Raw genomic sequence first — 13,098 nt, forward strand, 5'->3', positions numbered from 1 at the left:
GCCTTGTCCCATATGCTGGGCCATGGAGGAGATTCCTGCCTGGTGCTGGTCCGACGAGGCTGCAGGCCTGTGCCTGGCTGTGGGCACAGACCAAAGCCCCTCAACACGTTGCCTATGATGCTGGCTATGCCCACACGCCCCCTACCCCACACACTGAGGGTCTGGGAATTCAGGGCTGCAGGGATCAGAAGTAAGGGGCACCAGCAGGGCTGGGGAGGCTGGGGGACCGTAGGTCAGGAGTGATGGGCAGTGATGGGGGGCTGCGGGTCAGGAGTGAGGGGCACCAGAAGGGCTGGAGGGATGATGAAACTGTGGGTCAGGAGTGAGGGGCACTGGCAGGACCAGGAAGCTGCGGGTCAGGAGTGAGGAACCAGCAGGACTGGGTGGTGGTGGTGGGCTGTGGATTGGGAGTGAGTGGCAACGACAGGAGCAGAGTACAAGGGCTGCTCAGCGCCACAAAGCAGCAAGGGGATGGCTGCAGCTGGAACCATATCTTTGTGAGTAAAGGCAGGGGGAGCTCTAATTTTCCATGATAATAAAACTAAAATCAAATGCCAAAACATATAAGTATTTAGAATTTATTTTATTATAATGATTCTTGAGGTGATAGGCTTCCAAATTGCTTTAAAATTGTAAATATAGCCATAAAACATTATGTTCAAATGATACCTATATACTGGTGTTTGAGTTTAATCACAGGAAAACATGAATTTTGGGTATTTTAATCAGAGAATTTTGGATTTAAGAGAAAATCAAGATCCCTGGTTGTTAGCATTTTGGGGGCTTGCCTTTTCTGAATCAGTAAAATATATCTGGAAATGTAAATTCATGTTAAACTGTTGTTTCTGTCTACAAAGGAACAAAGCAAACCAAAAAGGAATGCTTACCTACAAAATGAACTGAATGAATATTGAAAATTACATGTATATACAATATCTTATTGAACAGAGCTCGGTACTATCCATTACATTTAAAATAAAATCTGTCCAGTTGAGATCTGCATACCGAATGTGAGAGTTTTTGCTAACTAAATTTAAAAGGTTTATGAGTGAGTTAATTTGGGGTAAATTTATTTCTGGGTTCTATACAAAGGGAATGCTATGCCTTGCTACTTTGCTGTAAGAGGTCCCTCTGGTGGCAGGAGTTGTGCTTCAGCTAATTGCCTGCTTTGACCTCTGAGACCTGTTTCCTATAAAAAAAGCCATCTGCTTTACAGGAAGGTTAGGACTGAGCAGGAAATCTGAGCATCTGTTATACTGAGCTGGAAATAACTGTAAAGACAATTCTGCAGTGACACAAAGACCAACACTGAAGGCTAAACTTTGTGTTTTATTTAGCTATTTGTTCTAATACTATCTCTCTGGTCCTCAGCTGTTAATAAATGAAAAAATAAAGAAGGCATACTGGAAAAATTAAGTATTAAATAACACACTGATTACCATTTAGTGGAATTAGTTTCCCTCGGCCTTACTGTGTCATGTAAAAATCACAAATTATAAATTCACTGTGCTTTTGTTTGCAGTCTGAAGATTACTTTGACATGAGACGGTTATACATGATTCTGGGCTCTTGTCTCTTCTACAAGGTAAGACTCGGTGGAAATGCAAGTCAGTCATGAACTAATACTTAACCAGAGCTTGACAAACGTGAAAATGAGCAGTCGCCTACCTATTTAAAACTCACTACAGGTATAACCAAACTAAAGAAATGGAATAAATAATTGTGAAAAAATACTTACTACATGATAGGTAATGCCAAAATATGTTTGAAGCCAGTAACAATGGCCTTGCTGAATTTTTGTGTCTGATGCAATTTTTAAGAGAGGTATAGTAATCTGTGATGAATTACCACATTAACTGAAAAGAGCACTATTATATGATATTCTGATGGCATAATTCTTTGTCCATCTCTGTCTCTAAATGAAGACATCTGACTGTAGTTAAAGAATACTACATAGAAATAAAAAACCATCAGTAATTTTCCTTCAACTTGACCTGTCTTGTGGTTGTGTTTTACCGATTGAGCGTTGCCCTTGTTCTCTACACTGTAAAAAACAAATAAGAAGATAAAGCCCTGCTCTGAGGAGCTTATATTCTAGAGGCTTATTCATGCAGTTACACCTTATGCAAGTAGTCCCATGGTAGAGGTGTGTTCAAATAAGTATTGTTGCATAATGCCCACAATGACATCTGTGGGATTTCATCATTAGACTAGTGCTAGCAGTACAGGGAGTGGTGCTGTGCACCACCACAGATGTTTTACCACCTGTTATCTAGACCTGCCCCAGAATAGGTTTAGACTGATAACAGCACTAATGGGAAGCATGAGAGAGCTAGTTTTTGTACCACTAAAGAGGGACTGATATGGCAATTCAGAAGGCGTGCTGCTTTTGCCAGCATCTCTCCAGTTCTTTTCATATCCATTCTCTTCCAAGTGAGAAGCTGGTAACCACTTCAGCAAAAAAAAAAATATAGCTTTATTGGTATGCGCATTTGTTTGCTATATCATGTTACGTATAAAAACACAACTAAGCAAAAAATAATCAAATGTTCTTATATCAGTTCTGTATTCATTAGAATTAAATCTACATCTCTTTTCAGGTTCAGAAAACAAAATCTGACCTTCTTGATCTTGACCCCATATCCAACGCTTCACTTAGTTATTTTCACACCTGAGTTAATGTTTTAGTTAGAGTTAAAAACAGTCTTCAGGGCTGTGAAACAGGAGCTACATTGCCAGGAACAACTGCAAACAGCAGTAGTGCAGAAGAAAGGATAACTTGATTAGTGGAACATCAACACCATTAAAAAGGAGAGAAGGTCACCAACACCCTTCCTTCCCTCCACCCCCTCTCCCCCCCCCACACCTTGATCCATCCGTTATTAGTTATTATACAATTATACAATTCAGTTGTGTTTCTTGTCTGGGGAAATGATTAATTTCAAAGATCCAAGGTTCTCTGGTAATTCCTTTTTTTTTATTTGGATTGTAGTACTTATAAACTCTAAGTCATGAAGTTCCAAGGCCCCAGTGTACTAGATGCTGTACAAACACAGCACAAAATGATTGCCTGCTTTAAAGAGCTTACAATATTAACATATCTAACGTACCAAGTTATTTAGATGGAAGTTATTATACGATGAAAACTTGTTATTGAATATATTTCCTTTTTTGTGCTTTCCTTAAGGGTTATTTGATTGCTAATCACTTGCCAAAGGAGGACCTTATCGATATAGCTTTATATGGTCGACACTATTGTCTGTTACCCTTGGCAGCAGAACAAAGGATTGGTCAGTTAGTGATATGGCGAGAAGTATTTCCCCATCACCATATACAACAGTGTGAAATTTCAAGTGCTACAGGATACAGGGAGCCTGAAGCAAGATACTTTTTACTAATAGTTGGTTTGGTAAGTTACAGTTTCCAAGGCAGTTCATTTGCCCGTAGATTATGAGGCTACAACACCCCTGGAGACCTGATCTTGACCCAAAGCAAATCTTGTAGGGGAGGCTGACAATCTTGCATAGTAAATCCCTATAATTTGTCCAAATATGGTAAATGGAATATAAAATGCATACCATATATGGTATTTTACACCAAAAGTTAATAAATCCTATTAACTTGTTTACAGAGACACTTTATGCTGTGTGTTTTGCTGGAGGCAGGAGGTTGCACTTCCAAAGCTATTGGAAATCCAGGACCAGATTGTATATATGTGGACCAAGTCAAAGCAACAATACTCCAGTTGGAAGGAATTGATTCCAACATAGAGGAAAGATTAGACTCTCCCTCCATTCCACTTCTGTCTTGTGCTGACTGGTTCCTTCCTGCATCACGTGACAGACTGGACAGTTTTTCAAACCCACCCATACTCAGTAAACTGCAAAATACTTCCAAAACAGCAACTTCTCCAACAAGCATGAGAACACTCTTTGGTGACTCCTCCTTAAGGACACGTAGACTGAGTCCCTCAAGAATCGGTGGAGCTTCTGACAGTGGTTGTGAAGAGCCTGAAGAAAGTGGAGGCCTTAATCCACTTGCAACACAAGATCAGGTCTGACATTGGGAACAAAGATAATCCCAAGGGTTTGATGGGTCTGAAGTAGGCTGTTTAAAGCAGGGGTGTCAGATTCACCTTGTGCTTCAAGGCCAATCCAATCCAAGGCACAAGGGAGTGGTGACAGCAACATCAGCTCCTGCTCCCACCTGAGGCACTTGCAGTGGCTTCATCCACCAAGTGCCCTGTGCTGGATTTGGAGGAGCCTCCACCACATGCCCTGTGCCAAGGCATAGCTCTAGTTTGTGGTTCCATGCAGTGATGTTCAGCTGCCAGGGAGGTAGAGATGCAGCAGTGGCAACAGGCAAAACAGCCAGAGGGTAACAAGGCTTTGGCCCTAGCTCACCCTCCTGTCATTTATTGCCTATCTAGCTGGGACCCAAGGGCTCTGGATTCTATAGCGGGCGGCATCCCTGGCCATTCTCCCCAACTTCCCATGGCCCACCAGTAGTCCAAATAGAGTGGGTTCTGTGGTTGGATCTGACCGTGGGCTGTATGTCTGACACCTCTGGTTTAAGGTATATTGTTTTATCATATATCATTTAGTAATGTACTAAGCTGATCAAGTTTTAAAGGTGACGTGAAAAAATCAGTTCTATTGCAGACTTCTCTCTTCTCATTTATATACCAAATATTTTAGTATGTATGGCTTTTTCCTGAGAAAAACAGGTTGCTAATAAGAAATGTGCACTGGTGTTGTAGCTTACAGCATCACAGCACCGGGTGCTTTTCAAAGCACCTAGCACTGTGGTGCTTGCATGTGTAAAAATGCCCTAAATCAGTGGTCCCCAACATTTTTATGGTGAAGATCACTTTTTGGCACCCCAGGATCTCCTGTGCCCCCACCGTCCCCTAGATAAGCTGCCTGGGCTCTGACCCCACTCACCCAGCCCAGCCCAGGCAGCAGGGGGTGTGGTTCAGGCCAGCCACATGCATCCTGCTGCTCCTGATCATGGAGCCTCTGACAGACTGAGATCGATTGTCAGAGAGTCTCCATGATCAACCAGTCAATCGAGATCTCCTGGTTGGTGACCACTGCCCTCAGTACTGGAAGGATGTTTTGACCCCCCCCCCCGCTATTGCATGGAAAGCCATGGCTGCCATGTGGCTTCCTTGCCCTCTATCTTGTCCACTTCTTCCCCCTGCAGCCTTCCTAGCCCCCCGCTACAACTGTCATCCCCCCATCCTCATCTCCCCACAATCTCTGCCTCTTCTCTGCCCCGCCCCCCAAACTCTCTCACCTCTGCCTCTTCCCTTCACCCAAACTCCTTACTGTCAAATGCTGCTGGGGATGCTCCACTCTGGAGCACAACACATGGGAGTTCAGCCTGTCTCTGACCCATGCAACAGTGCTGGTGTTGCTGACTGGCCAGGCAGGGGAAGGAGTTTCCTTGTGCTCCATGCCCAGTAGAGACCCCAGCCCCAACCAAGCTGATAGTAAGGGAGAGGGAAGAGGATGTGCAGGAGGGAGGGAGCAGAAGCTGCAGAGGGCAAGTGGAGTGGGGGGCCAGGAGGCTGCTGTCAGTCTGACCCTGACCCCAATTCCAGCTCAGGGCTAGAGCCATAGCTTCAGCAGGCACCTGTTTCATTTGCAAATACAAGATGATGAGGGGCTTTTTCATCCCATGCTGATGGTACAGTAATTATTTTTTCTATATAAATGGAAGCAAGGCAATTCTTTATACTTCCTATAAGTTATGCATGGTTATTTTAAAGCTAGTTTAATTTTCTTAGTTGTTGTTTTGGATTTACATAAAATAGTTTCTGGAATTTAAGAAATCATAACTGATTGCCCTGTATTTTACTAGAATTCTTAAGGCATGATTAAAATGATCAGTGAGGTTACTCCAATGGTTAAATTGTGGCAGCTTATAAAGAAAGGACCCTGCTGATTTGAGTCCCAAGGGCCTTTATTCAAAGCTCATTTAAATCTGTGAAGACTTCCTGACATTAGTGGGCTTAGATCAAGCCCATAATCATCACCGATTTCTTTCATCTGGATCATCATTGCTTCTAAATATTTGCCTTTCTGATGATTAAATTGGCCACAGCTGTGTTAAACTTTAAAAGTAACTGGAGAATTTTTCAGAGATAACACTATAAACAAAAGTGATGAGGGCAACTTGTTATGCATTGTACAATTACTACTAATCCATTTTAGTTTGAAATACATTATATACTATAAAATTTGTTACAGAAGTTGCTGCGGTTGTTTATTTACTTCCCTTTTTTAATAACTGATGCTGTTGTTGGCTGTACATTTTCATTCCTACTTATGATCATTTTGTTATTTTTGCTTGTGCCGTTTGTTTTTTAGGTTACTAAAAAGAAGCATACCCTTCCAAATCCTTTTAATTTAGGGAACCTGAAAAAGAACCTTTCAGAGAAAAATACAGAACTGTATAATGCTGTCAAGTAAGAGATTACTTGTTTTCATTTTCATATTTCATCCTATGTTCATTGTTCTTCTAAACATGTATGCAAATCACCAAAGGTTCTGTTTAATTATAGCTAACCCTAATCAAATGCTTCCCATCAAGGATTCTACAAAAGCAAGGATCTGTATTCCTAACAAAAGACACTCATAGCCACTGTGATAAAGCCAAAAACAAGAGTTATTGAAGATGTAACAATGGGGAGAACAGTAAGTGCACATGTGCCTCCTGCCCAAGTTAGGAACTTTGACTATTCATATCCATTATTGTTGCCTACATGTCCTGTGCCTCCTTATGTTCCCAAGTTTATGAGATAAAGGACAGAGGAACCCTGACCTTCCCTTCCCTTCCTTCTTATGCCTGTGGTAGCTAGACAAAACCTGGACTGTGCCCAAACCACTTGTTTTTCTTTCTTTTTTTATCAAAGCTTTAAACAAACCCTTTATTTTTTTCAAGCAAATTTCTTTACCCCTGTTGTTTAATTATCAATTGTTCTTTTGTTGGTTATTGAAAAAAACCAAGAGACACTGGAGACCTGGCCCTCCATGCCCTTATATAACCTCTTAAAACCTACCTTTCTTAGAATAGCTTGGTGTCCTGAATTGGCAGGTGTAGCAAGTATCTCTTCTTCGCCTCTCTTCCCTCCCCATTTCATTCTTTGCATAACCCGGCCCCTTGTAGAGACAGCCCTGCCCACCCCCTTCTGCCTTCCATGCTCCAGAAATGCAGGGCTTCTCATGCACTTTTCTCCTTGCTGGTAAAGTTTTTACTGATTTATTTATTTTTTGCAGCAAGCCTGTGCTTTTCTGCAGAGCCCACCAAAATAACTGTTTCTGCAAAAATCACACATTCACAATTTCAGTAGGTCCCTAGTTATTTCTTTGTGGGTGCGGAATGCGTTCCATCCCAGAAAGAGGAAAGGGCTTACAAGCCCTCCCGTTGGGCATGCGCAAGCTGATGGGCTTTTAATGCAATTTGGCCAGTGAACTAGGAAGCTCCCCTTCTACCCACTATGCTCTCTTTCTTCCAACCTGTGAGGAAGTTACCTCAGGTAAGGAGCTATAGGCAGTCAGGATTTTTTTAAAACGGTGGTAATTTGAACAAAAAGATTTGCCTTCTGTAAAAACAGGAAAATCTTAAGTGTCAGCATTCATGAAAAGTAAGTAAGAAACACATAAGAAACAAGTGCATTTTGTGTATGTAAGGTTACTCTTAAAGATTTTTATAGAATTTCAAGTCAATTATTCTCTTACTTTTGAAGGTTGACTTCTGGTCCCGAGAACACCCTCTTCCACTATCTTTCTTTAGAAACAATGCAAGGAATCTTTATTACACCAACACACAAAGAAGTAGCACATCTCAGTGGCTCCATCCACCCTCAACTCATCAAGAATTTTCATCGTTGCTGTCTTTCCATTCGCTCCATTTTCCAGCAGACCATCATGAAAGAAGTATGACATTTATCTTCATTACAAAACTAGGGGGTTTTTTGTGTGGTTTTTCTTTGCCTAATTGCCCTAGTCGTTATTTTCAAAGCTACTATTGTTTCAGTATTCAGTTAGAACACGAACTGAAGATTTTTCCCTCCATATGCATTTAACATACCCAGATGGGCTGGCTGGCTCTCTGACCAATAGTCTAACCAAATATGCATGCCAAATGGGCTTCACTCTCCAAAACAGTGCTCTGAAAATGAGGTTCTTCTGTGTATATGGTGTTATCACTCCTGTGCTACCCATTATTTTGTAAGGAATTAATACATTGAGTTCAAAAGGCAAGGAAGGAGTGGCAAGAGAGGAGGTAACATCACCCTCATCTGCCTTATACAAAGGCAAAGAAGAATAATTTTCAATGATGCTAGTAATTTTGAGGGATACCAGATTGAGAGCACTGGAGGTTTAAGTTCTCTATTTCTTCACAGAAAATGCACGGCATTGGGCAGTGACAAGGCGAGCCTCCCTACACTGCCCTGCCAATGTGTCTCAACCCTGACCTGAAGAGACCATCTCTGAAGGTGAGAGGGTAGCTCATTCTCATTGTTTTTGCTTGCTGAGCATCTCCCTGCTAAGATACTCAGCAAGTGTGCCAGCCATTAATGTTTGTGATGGATGAGTTTTTCCTATGGACCTCTGTCCCTTAGACAATGCACTGCAGCTATTTGTGTCTTTCAAGCATGCCGCCAAATAATCTCTGTTAGATGATAAGCATATGGAGAATTGTTTTCAGTTTCTTGGCAGCTTTATTTTTAATGACATGTAGAAGGATACTTCATGAGTTTTTTTTATGTTAACATGCTTCTTATTGCTGCTAATGATCAAATTATGCTAATGAGGACCCCTTCTAGTTAAGGCACTGCCTCCCTGCCTCGTACAGTCATAGTTGCCAGAAAGGGCTGTGCATGATACTTTTCTGTGCTGTAAAGTCTAGAGAGGACTGTAGAACATGTGCTTTATGGTGTTTCCTGCATTAGGGCTCGGATCAGCCTAAAACAGATAGGAGCTGTCTCATGCTGTGCAGCTCTTTCTGGTCCAGCACCCCCATGGCTCCTACTGCAGAAAGAAATAGTCACTGCCCCCACGGCATCCCACCTGAGAACCACAGCTGTAGGTGAATTGCATATAAAGTAAAAATGGATGGAAACTGGCAAAGTAGTCTTTTGGTGAGGAATTTTTGGTACCAAAAAACCCCTCACCGAAAGAATACTCTGCCACTCTCCACTCATTTAATTTAGAGAGATATTAAGTTAGAAGTGCCTCAGGTAATCACATCTACCATGATCATACAAGGCAGGGAGGCAGTGCCTTAGGAAAAGTGATTTTTTTGCCATGGTTTTGATGTAAAGCCCCAACGAAGATTAATGGCCAGGCTCATTTGTGAGTTTACATCTGGAATATTTTAAAAATCATTTAATGTTTGATTAGCAATTTAATTTTTACTTGATATGTAATTCACCTACAGCATTGGTTCTCAGGTGGGATGCTGTGATGGCAGTGACTATGTAAAACTGCCCTGCATGCTTCCTGTGCCTTAGAGCTTCCAAATCAGTCTGAAGAGGCAACAAAGCTGCCTTGAGCTGTGCAGCTCTTTCTGGTCTGTCTCCTGCCACACTTCTCACAGAACCAGGCATGGGTCAAACTGTCCCATCCACCACTTTTTGCAGTAGGAGCCAGGGGGGTGCTGGACCAGAAAGAGATGCGTAGCATGAGGCAGCTCCTGCATGTTTTAGGCTGATTAGAGCTCTAATGCAGGAAAGAGCTCTAATGCAGGAAAGAGCACAGTCTAGACTCTCTAGACTTTGCAGCACAGAGAAGTATCATCACAGCTGCACTGCCCTTTCTGTCATCTGAACCCTGTTGAGAAGCACCAAGGACAGCCAAAGCAGCACAAGCAAACATTTCTCAGCTAGGGATACCACTGCATTCAAAAAAGCAGGGGTGGGGTGCTCTGACCCAAAAAGTCTAAATGGATGAATGCCATATCTAGTGTGAGATTTTTTGGAGTAAGAGCAGATTGACTTTTATTAGTAGATGTTTTGGATGGGGAATCCAGAAAAAAGATGACAAAGCTGGTATGGAAATACAAAGCGCCTGAGCGAGGGACTAACAATAGAGGGATGGGTGAGAGGAGGGGAATGTGACTAGGTTACAAGCGATACAATGTTAGCCAACTAAGCCCGGGGGTGAGGGGATGTGGGAAGGGGAGGGGGGGTTCGCGACGCTGAGAGAAAAAGGAGATAGATACACATAGACCCGTTACAATGGTCTGCAATGGTGGAGGAAGTGGCTCGGAGAAAGCGTCTCAGTCCATAAAGTCCAATCGCGGGGGTCCTCTTTGGGTGGAGCGGGGTTGTCCATGGCAGAAGAATCCTCAAAGTGAAGCGAAGCGGGGGGGTGCGGTTCAGGCGGTGGTGCCCTCCGGATCCAGTCTGGCGGTGGCTCGTTTGATGGGGTCGGTGTACTGGCGGTGGCCCGTGATGTGCTCCATGTAGATGTCGCTGGACCAATGGATGGTGTCGGACACCATGAGGCAGCGCATCAGCTTGGCGTAGCGGTGGGAGATGTGGCAGGCACGGAGGACGCTCTCGTTGCTGGGGTCCCAGGCTCTGAGCGTCGCCACGATGAGCGCATCCACCGTCACGTCGTAGCCGCGGCCCCTCAGGGTGTCGGCCAGCAGGGCGTACTTCTCCTGCTTGCGAGCCCGGGCATCAGTGAAGAGTTGGCACCGGTTCTCGAAGGGGATGGTGACATTAATTTTCATTTGCTATGTGGCTGGTTTGTTTGTGCCTCTATCATTACCGACTTTGAACCAAATTAATACATGAGGAAAAAGCAGCTCCAAGGTAATGAAGTCCTGGGAGTCCCTCACCTGGTAGTCTGTCATTTCACACTTGTAAATGTTGAGGAACAGAAAGTAATGGTACAGACCAAATGCATATAGTTTGAAAGTAATGCTTCTATTGTTTAGTTTCTAGTTCGAGGGTGTGAAGGATGTATGCCAAAGAAGTAATTTCCAATTGGACTACTACTTCTCATGTGTCCACTTTGCCTTTTTAAGGCCTAGAAAAATAAGTGAATAGCTTGGATTGTTCTTTCAGCTTTACATGGAACTGGCTGTGCTGCTTGGAATCTAGGCCATGAATCGTAATACACCTACTGTTGTTACTTCTGTAGGTAGGTATGGAAATGTAAAAGCATGCAGAGATGGCAACTGAAGAAAGGAACAATTAAAAGAAAAAAGACAAGCCCAGAAAACTTGTAAATTCAAATGGACTTTGGTCACCACTGGCAAATATACAAGTTTTTCAGTTTTGGTCTAAACCAGACATACCTGGGTAAAGAAACCATTGACACGTGCTTAGGCATTTCCAGGTGTATCTAATAAAAAGTGGAAACTCATGCATGAAAGTGAAAATGTCTGTTTAGGCCACAGCCACATCAAACCTTCCTGTTGCTTTAGACATATGTCAGCATAGTGAATACTGAGTTCATGCTGCCCTGGAGATCAAAAAACAGCTGTTGAATGTGCTCTGGAGACCAGAGATTTACTTGTGGAGGGGAGTCAGAGATGCCTGAATAAACCAATTCTGTAATATCTCAGGGCTGAATAACCAGACTATTACCTGTGAGAAAATTTTAGGACAGATTTTGAGAGTTTAGTCCAACAGCTTCTGCTGTTACTGGCAGCTTGCCATTTCGAAAGCTGTGGATACGGAGGACTGTTGTTATAGGGCTTTCTCCCGCCTCCCACAATGATAGATAACTGTGATGCACAGAAATGTACCATCACATTCCATGACCTTTTGAAATCATAGATTTCATAGATATTAGGGCTGGAAGGGACCCCGTAAGATCATTGAGTCCAGCCCCCTGCCAAAGGGCAGGAAGTCAGCAGGGTTCATAGGATCCCAGCAAGATAAGCATCCAGTTTATTCTGAAGGTGTTCAACGTAGGTGCTTGAGCCACCCCAAGGGCAGGTTGTGTGGCGGGCCAGTAGGGGGTGCTCCTGCGTTGAGCCACCCACCTCCCTGCACCCGACCACCTTCCAGGCTCCGAATGCCTCCCTAGGGGCGCCTTGTGTCCGGCCGACCCCCTTCCTGGAGCACACTCGCTAGCCTGGGGGTAATGTAGCTGCCACCAAGAATGGACTCCACCCCAAGAATGGACTCACTCTCGGCCCTGTGTCCTTGGGGAAACTCGACCCAGTACAGGCACTTGGGGCACTTCCCCAAGTCAGGGGGCAAAAGTAGAGTCTTCTGCAGACCTAAGGGGTCTCTTAGGCATAATTTAGACCCACCCCTCAATAAGTCTCCCACAGGTCACAAAGGAGGACTTTATTGATTACAGGGGTAGGGTGAAAATAGGGTACAAGATTGAGGAATATCCTAGAAATCCTAAAGAGCAAACAGTCTGGCTGAGGTAGCCTTTTGATCACGCATCTAAGTTACTGCCAGCTAGGTATCTAATCAGATCTTGAGTAGCTTACTCACAAGCATCTTCCAAAGGATGGTGAAGTTTCCCCTCTGGAGCCAGGCAGTTCCTTGCTCATAAGTTTTTTGGGGGAGAGAGCCAATTTCAGATGGTAAAGCTTCTCTGTGTCCCCCGCCTGGCTGCTGCCTCACCTCATGGCCAAAGAGGCTGCCTCCTAGCCCGTCCTAACTTATATAGCCCCTGTGACCTCATTCACCTAGTCCAGTGGAAGCCAGCCCCGGTTGGCTCTCTGCCAACCAATTTGAAATACATCACCAGTGACAGGGCAGACTCCAGCCCACCAGGTAGATGCCCCTCACCCAGGTGGCTGATACCAGTCATGTAGGAAGAGGGAGCAGGTTTCCCCCCTCCCTCAGGAATGCAGCCAGCTCAAGTTACCTAAAGAGAGAGGCTGAGGTGTGAATCCTCTGTGCTGGGCCCATCGCATTGTCACAGGGCAGAGATTTTGGGGAGAAACCAAGGTGGCTGATAAACTTACAGGTGGCCATCAGGTCACCCCTGAGCCTGCACTTTTCCAGGCTAAAGAGCCCCATGGCTCTCAGTCTGTCGTCATAAGGTCTGTTTTCCTGACCTCTGATCATGTGTGTGGCTCTTCTCTGGACTCTCTCAAGCTTCTCCA

General features: G+C 43.9%; 1 protein-coding gene across 2 annotated transcripts in view; it reads left to right on the forward strand.

Annotated features, from left to right (window-relative positions):
- The window catches only part of INTU (inturned planar cell polarity protein), a 91,855-nt gene that overhangs the window by 71,946 nt on the left and 6,811 nt on the right, over positions 1–13,098 (forward strand). Inside the window, exons 11-16 of one of the 2 annotated variants that reach the window (XR_002100884.1) lie at positions 3,188–3,409; positions 3,632–4,054; positions 6,375–6,472; positions 7,754–7,943; positions 8,414–8,506; positions 11,087–11,162. Coding sequence is in view for 1 of the 2 variants with exons in the window: in XM_019534026.1 (XP_019389571.1) it covers positions 3,188–3,409; positions 3,632–4,054; positions 6,375–6,472; positions 7,754–7,943 (933 nt within the window). In the remaining variant the exon portion in view is untranslated. Of the gene's footprint in view, positions 1–3,187; positions 3,410–3,631; positions 4,055–6,374; positions 6,473–7,753; positions 7,944–8,413; positions 8,507–11,086; positions 11,163–13,098 lie in introns of those variants that run through there. The other variant, XM_019534026.1, reaches the window with a different exon arrangement.

The sequence above is a fragment of the Crocodylus porosus genome, unplaced genomic scaffold, assembly GCF_001723895.1.
Source record: "Crocodylus porosus isolate Cpor-Errol unplaced genomic scaffold, CroPor_comp1, whole genome shotgun sequence".
In the NCBI taxonomy this organism is placed as follows: domain Eukaryota; kingdom Metazoa; phylum Chordata; order Crocodylia; family Crocodylidae; genus Crocodylus; species Crocodylus porosus.